General features: G+C 38.1%; 1 protein-coding gene across 3 annotated transcripts in view; it reads left to right on the forward strand.

The window, feature by feature from the left end:
* thoc2 (THO complex 2) overlaps nt 1–15,991 on the forward strand; it is a 131,532-nt gene that overhangs the window by 57,230 nt on the left and 58,311 nt on the right. For all 3 annotated transcript variants that reach the window (XM_067997134.1, XM_067997136.1, XM_067997135.1), the window contains 7 exons: nt 2,625–2,820; nt 6,268–6,309; nt 8,613–8,743; nt 8,834–8,935; nt 13,211–13,295; nt 14,367–14,460; nt 15,797–15,877. In XM_067997134.1, the coding sequence (XP_067853235.1) occupies nt 2,625–2,820; nt 6,268–6,309; nt 8,613–8,743; nt 8,834–8,935; nt 13,211–13,295; nt 14,367–14,460; nt 15,797–15,877 (731 nt within the window). The remainder of the gene's footprint in view (nt 1–2,624; nt 2,821–6,267; nt 6,310–8,612; nt 8,744–8,833; nt 8,936–13,210; nt 13,296–14,366; nt 14,461–15,796; nt 15,878–15,991) is intronic.

The following is a 15,991-nucleotide window of genomic DNA, read 5'->3' on the forward strand; positions in this document are numbered from 1 at the left end:
GGTGGTGGTGTTCCTATGTGTTAGCTGCCCTTGTTCTTCTAGGTGGTAGCAGGTTTGGGAGGTGCTGTCGAAGAAGCCTCGGCGAGTTGGCATCGCAGGCTTCCTTTCTTACCTATCCTTTTGTAGTCGGAGCATCTCCAGCAATGACTTCTCTTCCCTCCCCTGCACTATTACTTCTGGAGTGCCCCTGGTCCCCTCTTCTGCTCATCTATATGCTACTCCTTGATGAGATCATCTGAAGGCATCGGGTCAGCTTCCACAGGTTTGCTGGTATCATGCAGGTCTACCTCTCCACCATTCTCTCGATCCCTCCGCTGCCTCTGTGTTGTCAGACTGCTTGTGTGACATCCAGTTTTCCCCAGTTAACATTTGGAAGACCGAAGCTATCATCTTCAGCCCCGCCACAAATTCCATACCCGTGCCACTGATTCCGTCACCCTCCCCAGCCACTGTCAGGTTGAACTAGATTTTTCACAATCTTTGCATCCTGTCTGACCCGAAGCTGGGCTTCCAACTCTGTATCCTCTCATAAAGACAGCCTATTTTCACCTCTAACATCGCCTACCTCTACCACTGCCTCAGCCCACCTGATGCTGAAAACCTCATCCATGCCTTTGTCACTTCCAAACTCGGCTGTTCTAATGCTGTCTTGACTGGCCTCCTGTCTGCCAGGCTCAGTAAACTTCAGTTCATTCAAAATTCTACTATCCGTATCCTACTGTCCAGCTGACCCATTGCCCCTGTTCTTGCTGATGTACCTTGGCTCCCAGTTCCTCAAATTTAAATTATCATCCTCATGTTTCCATTTATGGCCTCATTTTTCCCCCCATGCTTGGAACTTCCTTCACTCCTGCAGCCCACTGAGAACTCTGGAATTCCTTTGATTCTGACCTCTTGTGTATTTCCCCCTCCGCTTGCTGCACCATTGTTGACCGTGTGCTTAGCTGTCTTGGCCCCACACTCTCGAATTCCATTCCTAAACCCCTCAGCCTCCCTGCCTCGCCACCTCCCTCTCTCCTTTAAGACTCTCCTTAAACTCCCCTTCTTTGACCAAGGTTTTGGTCATTTTTTCTGAGCTTCTCTTTTGGCTTGGCATCCATTTTTATCTGATTTATGCTTTTCTGAAGTGCTTTGAGATGTTTTTATACATGAAATCGTAAGCCTCTCCTATCCAAAGGCACAAAGTATTATTTATGCATTGTACATTACATGGTATAATACACCCACCATTGTAGTGTATTTTCTGACTCTGCATAAGCAATGTCATGTAAGGTACATATTTACTTCGAACAACAGTCAGTGAATGCAGGCAAACTTTACGATACAAAAAGAAGTATTAGGTTTGAAAACCAATAAATTTTAATAACCCTTTTTAGAAATTGCTGCAAATTTATTGGACTTTCATAAGCCCCTCATATCCACAGATGCAATGTATTGTATTTATGTAAATGATAACCTCAGTGTTGCTAGGAAATACAGCAGATGGCCAAAAGCTGTCTTAGAATTCTAATTAAATCTGGATGGGAAATCCACTGAATCAATATCCAGGCATTAGCAGAGCAAGGTACAATTCTTTATTAAAATCTTGTCTGTACTGTAGTCTTTGATAAAACTAACTTATTTATAGCTCTTTGCTTGGTAAAGAATGTTCAGAAAAACATGTAATTCCTGGCTATAAACCATTTCCATGTAACCGTTGGAGTGGGACCAACTACTGAGGGATTTTTGGGGAATAGGAAAGGAAAAAAGTAACATTGAAGTTGAGAGGATTTTTTTAAAATCTTCAAAATCAAAACAGTCACTTTGCTGTAAAAGCTTAATGTGAAGTTTGATATTGGGAAATGTCCCCCTAAACTGGTTTGCAAATACTAAAATATTTTGTTGAAATCTCAACTTTACCGGTGAGTGCATCATTTTCATAATTAAATAATTGTCATATCTGTTAACGAGAGATTGTCAGATTTCTGATTTCTTTGAGTGGAGAGCATTTTAAAAACTATAATTCTGGAAGTAATATTTGAAATATTGGAGAAACATTAAGATTCTGCATGGAGACCGAGCTATCAGTCATGGCTAACATGTTACTTCTTGGAACCGTAGAATGTTATAGCACAGAAACAAGTTTGTGCTGGTATGTTTTCCCCATATAAGCCACTAATGTAATATCACTCTATTCACTCCCCATTATCTTTTAATATTGCTCAATTTCAAGCAGTACCTAACAGCACTGTGGGAGAACCTTCACCACACGGACTGCAGCAGTTCAAGAAGGCGGCTCACCACCACCTTCTCTAGGGCAATTAGGGATGGGCAATAAATGCTGGCCTTGCCAGCGACGCCCACGTCCCATGAACAAATTTTTTTTAAATTTCCTTTTCGAAGAATTGATGGACTTCGCTTCAACAAGAATTCCTTTAATGAAACTTGGAAACATCAAATAGTATTATTCATTGAACATGTTCAAAAATATTTGATTGGCATCAGCTGCAACCTGATATTTACATAAGTTCATAAGTGTTCTTACATTTTTTGTAGATTTTGTTAATGTCAAGCGTTTTATCTGTTATGACCTTTTCAGATCAACTTGGCTTATATTTGTATAAATCCTTCAAATTTTATTTCAGAGTTGGTGTACCAAAGGGTGCCAAGGGAGCAGTAATTCTATCGCTTAGGAACGAAAGAACTCCAAAACCAGTAGAAACATTTGAAGACTTGAGAAAGGAAGTTTTCAGTATGTTGTGCTACCTTGGCCCCCACCTATGGCATGACCCCATCTTGTTTGCTAAAGTCGTTCGTATAGGAAAGGCATTTATGAAAGAGGTTGGTGTGAGCTACCTACAAATTTTGGGCGGCTGGTATGCCTGCTCTTTATCGTTCGAAAAATCTTGTGTTGTAGTTTTATATCTGCTTTTATGCCCTGTAAATTTAGAGGAGTGCCTTTTTTACAGTTTGACCAGGAAATGCCAAATTTTGATCATTCCTCTCGTGTTAGAACGTTCGTGTCCTTTGTGATTTTTTTTAAAAAAGGAAAGCAAAATGGTGCAAGGTTGAGAGTTTATTAACGGTAGAGGTGATGACAAGAACGTGCTGACGTACTCATTAACTGCACTAAATGAAAGGAAAAACTTCAGTAATTGACAAGCAAATTATTAATGCGACTTCTGTATAAAGTTTGTGGAGGGGGATATGTGGAAAACTTACAAATAAAATTGTGAGGGCTGAGACAGAGGTGTTGATATTGCAAGGTAGCAATGAAAGGTCATCGAGACCAGTGCAACAATTGTCATGAGTGTGAAATGTAAAGACTAGCTATTTGAAATATACTGAACCGTAAGACTGCTTTCAGGTCTAGGGAAACTATTAGCTTCCTGGCTGGTTTTCTAACTTTTCAGTTCATGCACCATGACACAAACAAAAAATTGTTTTATCACTGTAATGCTACTCAAATGTCAGTTCAGTTTGTTAATCAGTCTTGCTCGATTAAACACCAAACAAAAATAGAATGTTTAAATTAACAATAAATGTTAAATTTTAATTCAGTTCTGTCATCTGTCCCACCGTTCTGTTAGTTGGTTACCTTTCAATTATAATTTCTCTTCTTACCTAAACTCTTTTTTTCTGTTATATATTCATCTTAAGCGAAACTGACTTGAAACTCTTAGGTAAGAACATAAGAAATAGGAACAGGATTAGGCCATACAGCCCCTCAAACCTGCTCTGTCATTCAATAAGATCATGGCTGATCTTCTAGTTCAGTTCCACTTTCCTGCCCTATCCCGATATCCCTTGATTCCCTTAGTGTCAAAATCTATCTATCTCAATCTTGAATTTACTCAACAACTGAGCATCCACAGCCCTCTGGGGTAGAGAACTCCAAAGATTAAAACCCTCTGAGTGAATACATTTTTCCTCATCTCAGTCCTAGCTGGCCTACCCCTTATCTTGAGACTCTGACTCCTAGTTCCAGACTCTCCAGCATCTACCCTGTCAAGTCCGCCTAAGAATTTCATACATTTCAATGAGATCACCTTTCATTCTTCTAAATTCCGGAGAATATAGGCCCATTCTACTCCATCTCTCCTCACGGGACAACCCCCTCATCCCAGGAATCAATCCAGTGAACCTTTGTTGCATCTCCTCTAAGGCAAGTATATTCTTCTTTAGGTAAGGAGACCAAAACTGTACACAGTACTGCAGGTGTGGTCCCACCAGAGCCCTATATCATTGCCACAAGACCTCCTTACTCTTATACTCCAACTCCCTTGCAATAAAAGCTAACATACCATTTGCCTTACCAATTGCTTGACCTGCGTGCTAACTTTGTGATTCGTGTACAAGGGCACCCAAATCCCTCTGAATACCAACCTTTCTTAGTCTCTCACCTTTTAAAAAAATATTCTGCTTTTCTATTCTTCCTACCAAAGTGGATAATTTCACATGTCTCCACAATATACTCCATTTGCCACCTTCTCACCCACTCACTTAACCTGTCGATATCCCTTTGCAGCCAGCCTCATTGCGTCCTCCTCACAGCTTACTTTCCCACCTAGCTTTGTATTGGCAGCAAACACCCCACTCGTCACAACCTGCCAACCCAAAAATGACCTGTTTATTCCTACTCTCTGTTTTCTGTCCATTAACCAATCCTCAATCCATGCTAATATGTTACCTCCAATCCCATGAGCCCTAATCTTGTGTAAGCCCTTACCTTCTTACGATCAGATCAGCCATGATCTTATTAAATGGCGGAGCAGGCTCGAAGGGCCGATTGGCCTACTCCTGCTCCTATTTCTTATGTTCTCTGGGTCTCTGATTCACCCTGTTTCAATTCATAGAAATTCTGTATTTTATCTTTTTGTATGGACTTGAAGCAAAGCCGTTTCCCTGCATTTTAAAATGGACTTCAAATGACTTCGAACTACACTAGATAGTTTTTTTTTTGCTGTTATTTGCAACTTGATAGTGGAAGAATGGGTGCTGCAGTGCAGTCATTCGACTATCTGCAGGTTTAATTTAGTTGTGCCTTGTCAAGACATTAAGTATGTTTGTTTAAGCATAAAAGAGGTGGTTCTGAAGGGTTGAAAGGTATACAAATTTGTGTAACACCCATTTTGTGTGACTCTCTAAGTTTATTTAATTTATTTTGCAATATGTCAAATGTTAAGTGCAGCAAAGAAGTTTTAGGTTTTTCTGCCAACAGTGCTTTTTCTGCTTGCAGACAATCCAGCAGCTACACAGAATTTTCACCTTTGAACATATCAACTTTTGAAAAGATTTATTTTAAGATGCTGTACCCACTCTTTGGAGACTGTGTATGGTTTCAGTGATGTGTTGTAGTGGATAATGCAACTCTATCTTTGTTGCCCCAGTTGCAAGTCCTACTGCTTGTTAGGCCATGAACAAGTCCTTCTCAAACATTAGTTACTTTGTCATCAATAATTGATACTATGTCATGGGATACATTAGAATAGTACACCTGTAGCTGATTTTAGCTGCGTTGCTTTTATTAGTGCAGTTTAAGTGTTTTCATTTAAAATGAAGTCTGGTCTTAAATACTTAAATTTGAAAATCTTAGATTTGTTGCAAATCTAATAAATGAAGTTATCTTACTGAGATGATGTGTATGTGGAGGAATTTGGTTTTCTGATGTAACTGTTAGAGCATCATTGACTATTAGATGTCAATGCAACAATGAAACTTAGCCACAGCAAAAAATTGTGCTGCCTCTTGTTATGAATACAGGTGTTGTGTTTACCACTTTTGCCTTAAAGGTAGAAAAGAAAAATCAGTAAAAATTACTGGTAAGTGGTATGTTTACATGGAGGTAATGTGGCACCCTGCATCGTATGAATCCCTGTAGTTATCTTTGATGTAGTGTTTCAAATAACGCAAGTCATTTGTAACTACGATAGTTTGAATCTTCTCATTAGGGAAATTGGAAATGAAAGTTGATCTATTCTCATGGACTTTGAATTTGAAGTAAGAAGTTGTACTATTTTGAATAAAATGGTATTGAGGATTGAGAGAAACTTTGGTTTTGAGATAAATCAGTGAAGAAATTAATGTCCTTTTGCTTTGACTACTTTTTTTTTAAATGAACTTGAATTTATTGTATTTGCAATTAGCATGCACCTCTGTCTTTGTGTTTCTGACTTGACCTGTGGAGGCAGATGATAATTGGGTTGTGGGAGTGGTTGGAACTGACTAAATATTTTTTTGAACTTTTGGTTAAATCATGGAGTTGACACTTTTTTTGTGCATTTGCAGTATTCATCAGATGGAGGTAAACCAGATGACAGGGAAAGAATGGTAAGTTCCCATAATTGATTGGAGATCAGCAGATTACTGGATATTTCTCGCTATTGCTGCGTGTGCATGTCCGCGTGTTTTATATCTTGCAAAGAATTATTTACTTTTTGACATTGCCACTCTCAGGTTTTTGATTAACTTCAATATTTTGGACAGTACTACAGCAAGCTTAATTGGCATTGGTAGTACTATTGTCATTGGTGGCACAATTGTTACAATAGCCTGGCAGTTTTTTTTTAAAATCTGAAACTACTAGGACCATCATTAGTATGATGTGGGCTGACCAGAGGCTACAACTTAACTCCATTTCTTTGACTCCTGTCAGACAATGACTCCTACGGCTAACGTTGGACTCCTAGGTTACAAAATTTCAAAGGAAAGAACTTGCATTTATATAGCACATTTCACGATTTCAGGATATCCCAAGGTGCTTTACAGCCAATAAAGTACTTTTGAAGTGTAGTCATTGTTGTAATGTAGGAAACACAGCAGCCAATTTACGCACATCAAAATCTCACAATCAGCAATGAGTTCAATAACCTAGATAATCTGTTTGTGATGTTGGTTGAGGGATAAATATTGGCCTGGACATTGGGGAGAGCTCCTTCTGTTCTTTGGTGCCATCGGATCTTTTACATCCACCTGAGAAGACAGACAGGGCCTCAGTTTAACATCTCATCCGAAAGATGGCACCTCCGACAGTGCAGCACTCGCTCAGAACCGCACTGGGAGTGTTGACCTCGATTAGTCAAAACATTTTTCATCATACTTTCAGTTTTACGAAATCAGATGCACTGGGTAAAGCAAACGACAAGGGCATCTTTATAACTAGTTTAGCAATGTTATAATAAAAGTCAGCTGTTAGAATTAGACTAAAACATTTGAATGAAATTACTTAGTCTGCTATTTTAATGGGAGACATTAACCTGTTTTAAATAAACTAGCTAAGCCCCTTAAAATAACATGAAGTTTTAGATGAATGTACTGAAGACATCTGCTAATCATCAAGGTTGAAATCACTCAGTTTAAGCTTAAGCAACACAACACAAGATAGAGACAAATGAGGTGACCATTCAACCCATCTTAGCCCTCCTATCCAGAAAAACCCTAGTTACCCCTCATCACAGCATCCAACTGTTGCTTAAATGATTCCAGGGTTTTTGCGTCCATTACCCTACTTAGAAGTCCCACTCCATTTATTGATTTATGTGAAGAAGAACTTCCTGACATCAGTACTAAACTTGTCTTTTAGTCGTTTGAACCTGCGTCCTGCTTGCCCTACTTGAAACTAGTTCTGCTTTTTCTATATCTGTTTCCATCTTTTTCTATCTTCTATAAATCAATAAACTCACCCCTCGGTTGCCACCTTTCAAGGCATTCTCCTGCGTTCTTTGGAAGTTCAGCTCTGATGCTTGGGATCAGTCTTCTATCTCTTTGAACTGCCTTCAAGGCTTAAATGTCTCCCTTTGTCTCAGTGACCTGCATTCACAATACTTCGTGTGCTCTCACCAGAGCGCTATGTAGTTTGACCATGACTTTCCCTGAAATGTTTTGACTGAAGCTTCACTGTAGACTGGCACTGTATCTTGGAAAATGGGGCATAGAACAAAGCATGTGGTTTTGTGTCAAATGATCATAGGAAGTTGCACAAAAAAAAGTTATTATCAATGTTTAATTTTAGTCCTGACATTTGCATGCCTATTTGTTACATCCTTAGAATAAGCATTTAAGCTGAGCTGGGTATGAACCAGGTCTTCAAAGGCAAAGGATAGTGTGCTGCTGTGTCTCATGCAGTCAGTACAAGTGTGTAGCATTTTTGCTGTTATGTTGTATTATTTAAATAATGTAAAATGTTCTTGCATAAAATTTGTACTTCAAAATACTCAAGAATTCTATGTTGTGAAGACCTTTTATATGGTAATTGTGAGTTACTAGTTCACATGTCCCTCATTGGAAGAATACATTGTTTCCAATAAAGTGACCTGACAATAAGGAACAATGTGAAATATCTCACTGTTTTTAAGTTTTAACTTCAACTTCATATTAAACTTTTCTAATGTTACTGACTCAGATTTCCTAATGTAATTATTTAATGAAGTATCTTATGACATTAGAAGGGTTAAAACATTGTTTCCTGCAATATTTTATTTAGCTGATTCACTGTTGGAAATACCATTTGATGTCAGTTGGCAGATTGGATGTGGGATATATTACATGTTCAAGTGTACAATGCATGAACTCAAGCTCTTCAATAAACTATTACTCTTGAGACTTAACCATGTAACTGTCCTTTAACTCTGCAGGAATCACTCGTGAGCTGTTTTCTCAGTATTGCAGATCAGGTGTTGCTGCCTTCCCTGACTTTAATGGACTCCAATGCATGTATGTCAGAAGAGCTTTGGGGAATGCTAAAAACATTCCCTTACCAGTACAGGTGAATATCTTGGAGGAACATTCAAATATTTTGATTTATTTGTGTATTTCAATTGTAGCTGTTTAACACACTTAAATATATTGTTTTAAGGTATCGTTTGTATGGACAGTGGAAAAATGACACCTACAGTAGCCATCCTCTGCTGGTTAAAGTCAAAGCTCAGACAATTGACAGGGCCAAGTATATTATGAAGTAAGTTTTTGTGTTTTATAATCAAATAAAATAAATGAGAATGAGCTGGCACAAAGCTCATTACAGAATTTTCTGTATCTATCGTTCGTGATGAGAGAAGTTAAGTTTTTCCCCTGGAAAACTTCTATTTTTGGGTCCATGGATTATTGCAAAGCCCTTCATGGAAACAGGTGATAAATGGATTTTTCTTTTTGACATGCTCGTCATCAGGCTGTAAGGATTAAGCTGCACTGACAAGATTATTAAAACTATGATTAAAATACTTGAATTTTCCCCTCCATATTTGAGGAGGGTTGCGAGGAGTCCCCTAAAAACCTCATAAATTACCTCTTATTTGAAATAATGTTCTGTTTGTACACACATGGTATCTTGGTTTAACACTTCTGTACCATGATCAGTGTGTCAGTAGCACATATGAGGCCTCATCTGCCAGTTCAGGTAGGCTTAAAAAAAATCCCAAGGCACTATTTGATCAAGAGCCGGAGAGTCTAGAACTTGGGATCATAGTCTCAAGATAAGGGGTTGGCCATTTAGGACTGAGATGAGGAAAAATTTCTTCACTCAGGGTTGTGAATCTTTGGAATTCTCTACCCAGAGGGCTGTGGATGCTCAGTCATTGAGTATATTCAAGATTTAGATCAATAGATTTTTGGACACTTAGGGAATCAAGGGATATGGGGATAGAGCAGGAAAGTGGAGTTGAGATTGAAGATCAGCCATGATCTTATTGAATGCAGCAGTCGGCTCGAGGGGCTGTGTGGCCTACTCCTACTCCTGCTCCTATTCCTTATGTTTTATGTTCTCCTGGTATCCTGGAAAACAATTATGCCGCACCCAACACCACAAAAACAGACTAAATTATTATTTATCTAATTACTGTGTGCAAATTTCTTGTTACATTTGCCTATATAATAGTGACTACAATTCAAAAGTAATTAATTGTCTTTGGGATTTCCTGAGGACATGCACGGCACTATATAAATTTGTTCTTCGTAGTTCTCCCTGCGTGCACCCCCCACCAAGTTCTTTTAAGTTAGAGAATTGTTTCACTACTGTTACGCAATATGGTGAAGGATTCCCGTAATGTGAATTTGACTGAAACTATGGCAACAATGGGAGTACCACAATATTATTAAACCCTATTGGAAGATGCATGATACTGACTATAACATGTTGGGCCTAATGCATGAGCAACAACTATGATTTAACCAAGATCACATGAAGGCCATAGCGGGTTCTCTTCCGAGGGTGTGGCACATTGTGCTAGTTATACTAGACTGATCTGCCAATGCTTGTGACTTGGGAATGCAGGGGAATGTCAAGTGTTACATTCCCCAGTGCTAAATGTCCTGAGAGAATTCATATTTTAAAATGCCTGTCCTTAATAGATTTGGGTGAAAACTTATAACTTGCCCAACTTAAACAAACTAATAGACCCAGGATGGAAACTCTTGACCATGATATGGATTGCAGTGCTTCATAACCCGAGCTGCTGGAACTGAGTATTAGGGCTTTATGTAGAGGAGTATTTTGGAAGCAGTATTTTTAGTGGAGAATACTCCAGAAATGAGGTGTAGAGGGGTAGGGTAATCTTTGCTGGATCTGTTTTGTTAAATGATTATTTGAACTTCTCTAATTGCTATGCTGCTGGCGACAAGTTTTGTAAGCTTTGGAAGCCAGAAAAGAACTGAGTTGAGGCTGGCAGTGGGTCTGCTAGCAAGTGCACCCTATATGGATTGTGTGTATTAACGTCTTTTGTTATCATGGATGCTGGTGTAGAGGCGTCAGCAATGTGAAAATTCACTGCTGAGAACACAGCAACATCTTTCTGGCACTGAACTTTTATGTTGCTTGGTGCCTTCATATCCAGGACCTAAAAGGATGGCAGCTTTTGCTCCCCATTTCACTTCGGTGGATAGACTGGAGAAGCTGGGGTGGTTGTCCTTAAAGCAGAGAAGATTGAGAGGAAATATGGTTGAGGTATTCAAAATCATGAAGGGTCTGGATGGAGAGAAACTGTTCCCATTGGCAGAAGGGTCAAGAACCAGAGGATGTAGGTTTAAGGAGATTGGCAAAAGAACCAACAGTGACATGAGGAAAAACTTTCTTGCACAGCGAGTGGTTAGGATCTGGAATGCATTAGTGGGCGGGGGGGGGGGGGGGCGGGGGGCGGTGGTGGAGGCAGATTCAATGTGGCTTTCAAAAGGGAATTGGATAAGTACTTGAAGGGAAAAAATTTTCAGGGCTATGAGGAAAGGGCAGGGGAGTGGAACTGGCTGGATTGCTCTTGCAGAGAACTAGCACGGACCTTGACGAGCCAAATGGCATCCTTCCGTGCTGTGACTATTCTATGATTCTATGATCGATTCATGTGCCTATGATTCTATGATCGATTCATGTGCCAATGTTTCTGCTGCTGATGTTAGCCTGATGATCCAACCTTCATCAGTGTGGGTTTTTAACTAGCTACTGGTGAGTGGCTAAAGACAACTTCACCAAAAAGGAAAGTGAGTTTTCTTTCCCTCCCTCTCAAATTACATTGGAGGATAGCACACTTCACATTTGCAGTGCTTATTTCTTTCCAAAAGTTCTGCTTCAATTTGTCAATTTATGAACGCATTAAAGGAATCATTGGAATTTTTAAATGTTAATTATTTTTGCATGTTTTGTAATGGTTCATAGCAGATCTTTGTAAAGTAATTATGGTTCATATTTTATTACAATTTAATGTAGTGTTAAAACATAAGTAAGTCTTTAGCACCATGTTAAGAAATGTAACTTTTAAGCTGAATCTGGTTAAACTATTCTGTGTACTTTCCGGTAAACAGTTGACAGCAGAGGCTTATTCCAAAGCAGTATAAGTCATGAAAAATTGCAGTCATGTGAAGTATTGCTCTAATGTAATATCATGGTTACTGAAGTGAAAATGAAGCCCCATACATCTGAGTTATGGATTGTATACATGTAACAATAAAAGCACTGGCATGCTACATAGGAACTTAAAAACAATGGTTACAGTACAATTTGTTGTGTAGATGCACAGTGAATGTGAAATTTCATGATTCAAGTTACTATTTGCACATTCTAACTGACTGTCCTCTGTAACTAAAAACTGTTCTCTGCCGTTTGACTTGATATTTCAAATGAGCTTTTGCAATATTATTTAAAATGTATGTATAAAATATTTTTGAATAAGTAGTGGGACAAAAATTCTACCCTGGAGAGCTCGGTGGATTGGCTGGCATCAGTGAGATCTTAGAAACAGAATCCAGTTTTTTTTTTAATATAGGCAGCCATTTTTACATCGCAGGAGTGTGTCTGGTCAGTTCCAGGGCAACAGTGAATTCACATGTTACACCTTTATAAGTAGCACCATAATAAGGCCTTAATGGAAACGTATTCAGGCCTTTTGGAAGGCCCCAAACATTTGGAAGGGAAAGGTAATTGATCCTGGAGGGGGTTGATTATCTTTTTGAAAAGGCAGATTGGCTCCCTTTGGAGCTGAAGACGTTATTTTCAGTCCTGTGGGCCTTGGGGAACCTCAGGCGGAGTGGTGGTGGGACACTCATAAGGCAGATCGGGGTGGGAGAAGGCGCTGACGCTGAATCACTTAGCTTCTTTTTCAGTGTACTGATTCAGTGATTGGGTAATGCTCTAATTTTGGATCATCGGGCAGTTCCCTTTGGCACATGGTGTGGATGAAATCTGTTTTAGTGCACGATGCTTTAAATTTAATAGATTTTATAATCCTAGAACTTTTAAGAATAGGAGAAAACCATTCGGCTCAAACAAGCCCTACCCAATCTCAGAAATAAACCAAATTTTTAGCAATCTGAGTTACAGATGCACCTTTTGATAGTAATGTGAAGTACCCTGAGATGTTTTACATGAGGAGCATTATATAAATCCAAGTTTCATTGTTACATTTGTGTATTGGTGATTTCTATATTTAATTGTATTCTGTGGTTATGGTACACACCACTTTATGATGGCTGCATGTTAGGGTTGACAGCTGGCTGTCTCATTAACTGCCAAACAAACACGTGCTTTCTTTATTAATGAGTTTGCCACCAGTGGTGCATCTTTCTCCTTTCGACCAAGCCAATAGCTCAGTGCTACAGACCCACTTTTCCATGACATACAAGGTTTCATTTAATTAAAAATTGATGTTTACTGACTTCTAAAATAACATTTTACAGTATATACCTTGAAACCATAAATGTAGAAATAATCCGACAACAATATTTTAATTTTTTTCACTATTCTCTTTTACAGACGATTGACTAAGGAAAATGTAAAGCCTTCTGGAAGACAAATTGGAAAGCTGAGTCACAGTAATCCAACAATCCTGTTTGATTATGTAAGTGTTCATTTGTGACCACTTTGTACTAACAGAGATTACAAGTGTCAAGATGAATTCCATAGTATAATGGCTCTTATTAAGAGATCTGAGTGTACAATAAATTAGAATACTGTTCTTATGCCTCTGGGATCCAGTTTTGAATGCTGGCTACACCTATGGGATGAAATAATCCTCTTGCTGCTTGTAAGCATCCAGTTTGGACAGACTCAGTCCAGTTCCTGAAGTTCAGACATTATGGAAGGAGCTTTGACCCACATCTCTCTGAACTGAAAGTTCATTGCTGGCACTGGCTTGAAATATGTTCTATTCCTTCGTGTTGACATTGTGATTTTTACCATCTCAAAATTAGTTACTGTATGCTCATTGCACTGAGCTCTCAATTTAATTTTAAAGCTGATAAATGCAACAAATTGTTGAATATAACTGGATGGTTACTGTACATTCACTGATATGCACTCTGCTCATCAGATAGCTATGCTTTCAATGCATAAACTTGACTTGAAGAATGGCAAGCATATAAGGCTGTAAATTATTTCTTCTTTCCTTCTAATTCCCATTCCGTTCCAGTATCCCTTTCTAAAATTTGGTTTCTGCCAGAAATTTATTGAATGATCAGTGAGTTTTGTGCTGTTTTTGGGAACTTTCTGTGTGCAAATTGGCTGCTGCATTTGCCTACATTACAACAGTGACCGCTTTCAAAAATACTTAATTGACTGTGAGGTGTTTTAAGGCTTCCTGCGGATGTGATAGACACCATATAAAAGGAAGCTTTTTTTTCTATTTCTGTAACACTGAATTCAGCTTTCAGTTGTATACTTGCAAATCCATAATTTAATTCATTCCCTTTACCATACTTTTACAATAAATGATTGCAATGCAGCTATTTCTTCTAATTTAAGACAAGCAGCCATTGTTTTGAAGACTCTTAGTCTCTTGTCACTAATGTACAATTTTTTTTAAAACTCCATCCAGTATCTCAATTTAGAATAGGTGCTCTTGTAATAGTCAACTGTTTTTGTTCCACTAACAATATCGAGTGCTTCTTTTTCACACCTGTTTTTTTAATAGATTTTATCACAGATTCAGAAGTATGACAACCTAATTACTCCCGTTGTGGATTCTTTGAAATACCTCACTTCCTTGAACTATGATGTCTTGGCTTGTATCCTTTTTTAAGCAGCTGTTTATTTTGATTAGCATCATCAGGTATAACTTGATGTTCCTTACATTGGAATGATTTGTCAATTAATAAAAATAATGGAGAGTGGCTAAGAACTATTTAGAAATTGTTTTTGAATTCTTCCTGGTAACTGAAAAGCACCTTTTAGCTGAGCTGCTTGACCTTAATAGGACTCCTTGAATATTTCTACAATGTATTTAAAATGAATTTGATATTGGATCTTTGGAGCAGGATTTATGGGATCCATTATTGTTTTTCATTGTGCTCTACAGTGTGTAGAATCAGGTTTTTCTTCATTTCTCATCTCCTCCACATACCTGTCTGATTTGCGTAGCCGAGCCTGGCCATGGACTAAGGTATATGTATACACCTTACAAATTATCTTCAGGTGTGAGATGCCTCAAAAAGGCAAAAGTGCAGTATATAAGATCAACTGCCATGCTATTTTAGTTAAAAAATAAAACTGGAGCACAGTTGGGGAGAAGAATGAGGTGATCCTTTTTGGTAAAACAACTTTCCACATTTTGAAGAACAAAATATTCTCACCTGATTGACTACACTGGTGATGTAAATTGCAGGAGTCATTCTTGTGGACCATGAATTGCCTTTATAGCAAACAGTGGGGGGATGATTTTAACATGAGCAAAGAGGTGAATTTTTTTTTTAAAGTTTGAGAGATATATATTTTAGGGATATTTAGTGGGGTATGTGAGGAGCTGTAACGTAATGGGTAGAAATATTTTGTGCTTTATGATTGGTGAATAATAGAAAATAACCATTTAGACAGTAGAAAAATAGTGTTAAGCAGCAATAAAGAAGCAAACTGAGCAACTAGTCGTCAGTTACAATATTATAAAGGTATATAACTGTCCTTGGATTAATTTTGATAGAATATTGGATAGAAAAATTAAAGTTATAATTTGACAACCCAACATCATTGTTTTCTAACACTGAAACTAGAATATTTCCACAACTTTAAATCTTTTTCTGTTTGTGATGTAGTGTAAATCATGGGGGAAAAAATTCTTGTACTTCTATTTGAAATTGGAGCAGCTTTCTGTTTTGCATGTTTGATTAAACAGCACTCAAATGTGACAACTGTAGAAAATCACCGTGCTTATCATGGAAAATGCACTAAAAATATAATTCTGCCATAAATTAAGGTAAAATATAACATTTTGGCTTTCTGTGTTAAAAGATGAGGAATTGCTTTGAGTTGAGAGATTTAGATGTTGTATACGGTTGCCTGAAGTGTTCTGTGTCAGAATCATAAGTTACTTCATTTCAAGTTTACAGTTTTCTTTTAACTTGTGAAAAGATTGCATCATTGAAGCTCTGGCTAATCCTGAGAAAGAGAGGATGAAGCACGATGACACCACCATCTCAACCTGGTTGCAGAGTCAGTGGAATTTTTATTCTGTTTTGTAGCTATCTTACCGTGCTTTTAATCATTTGCGTTTTGTTTTTAAGCTTCAAGCAATATCTTGTCGATCCAAATTTCAATGACATTGAG

The sequence above is a fragment of the Heptranchias perlo genome, chromosome 15 (assembly GCF_035084215.1).
Source record: "Heptranchias perlo isolate sHepPer1 chromosome 15, sHepPer1.hap1, whole genome shotgun sequence".
In the NCBI taxonomy this organism is placed as follows: Eukaryota; Metazoa; Chordata; class Chondrichthyes; order Hexanchiformes; family Hexanchidae; genus Heptranchias; species Heptranchias perlo.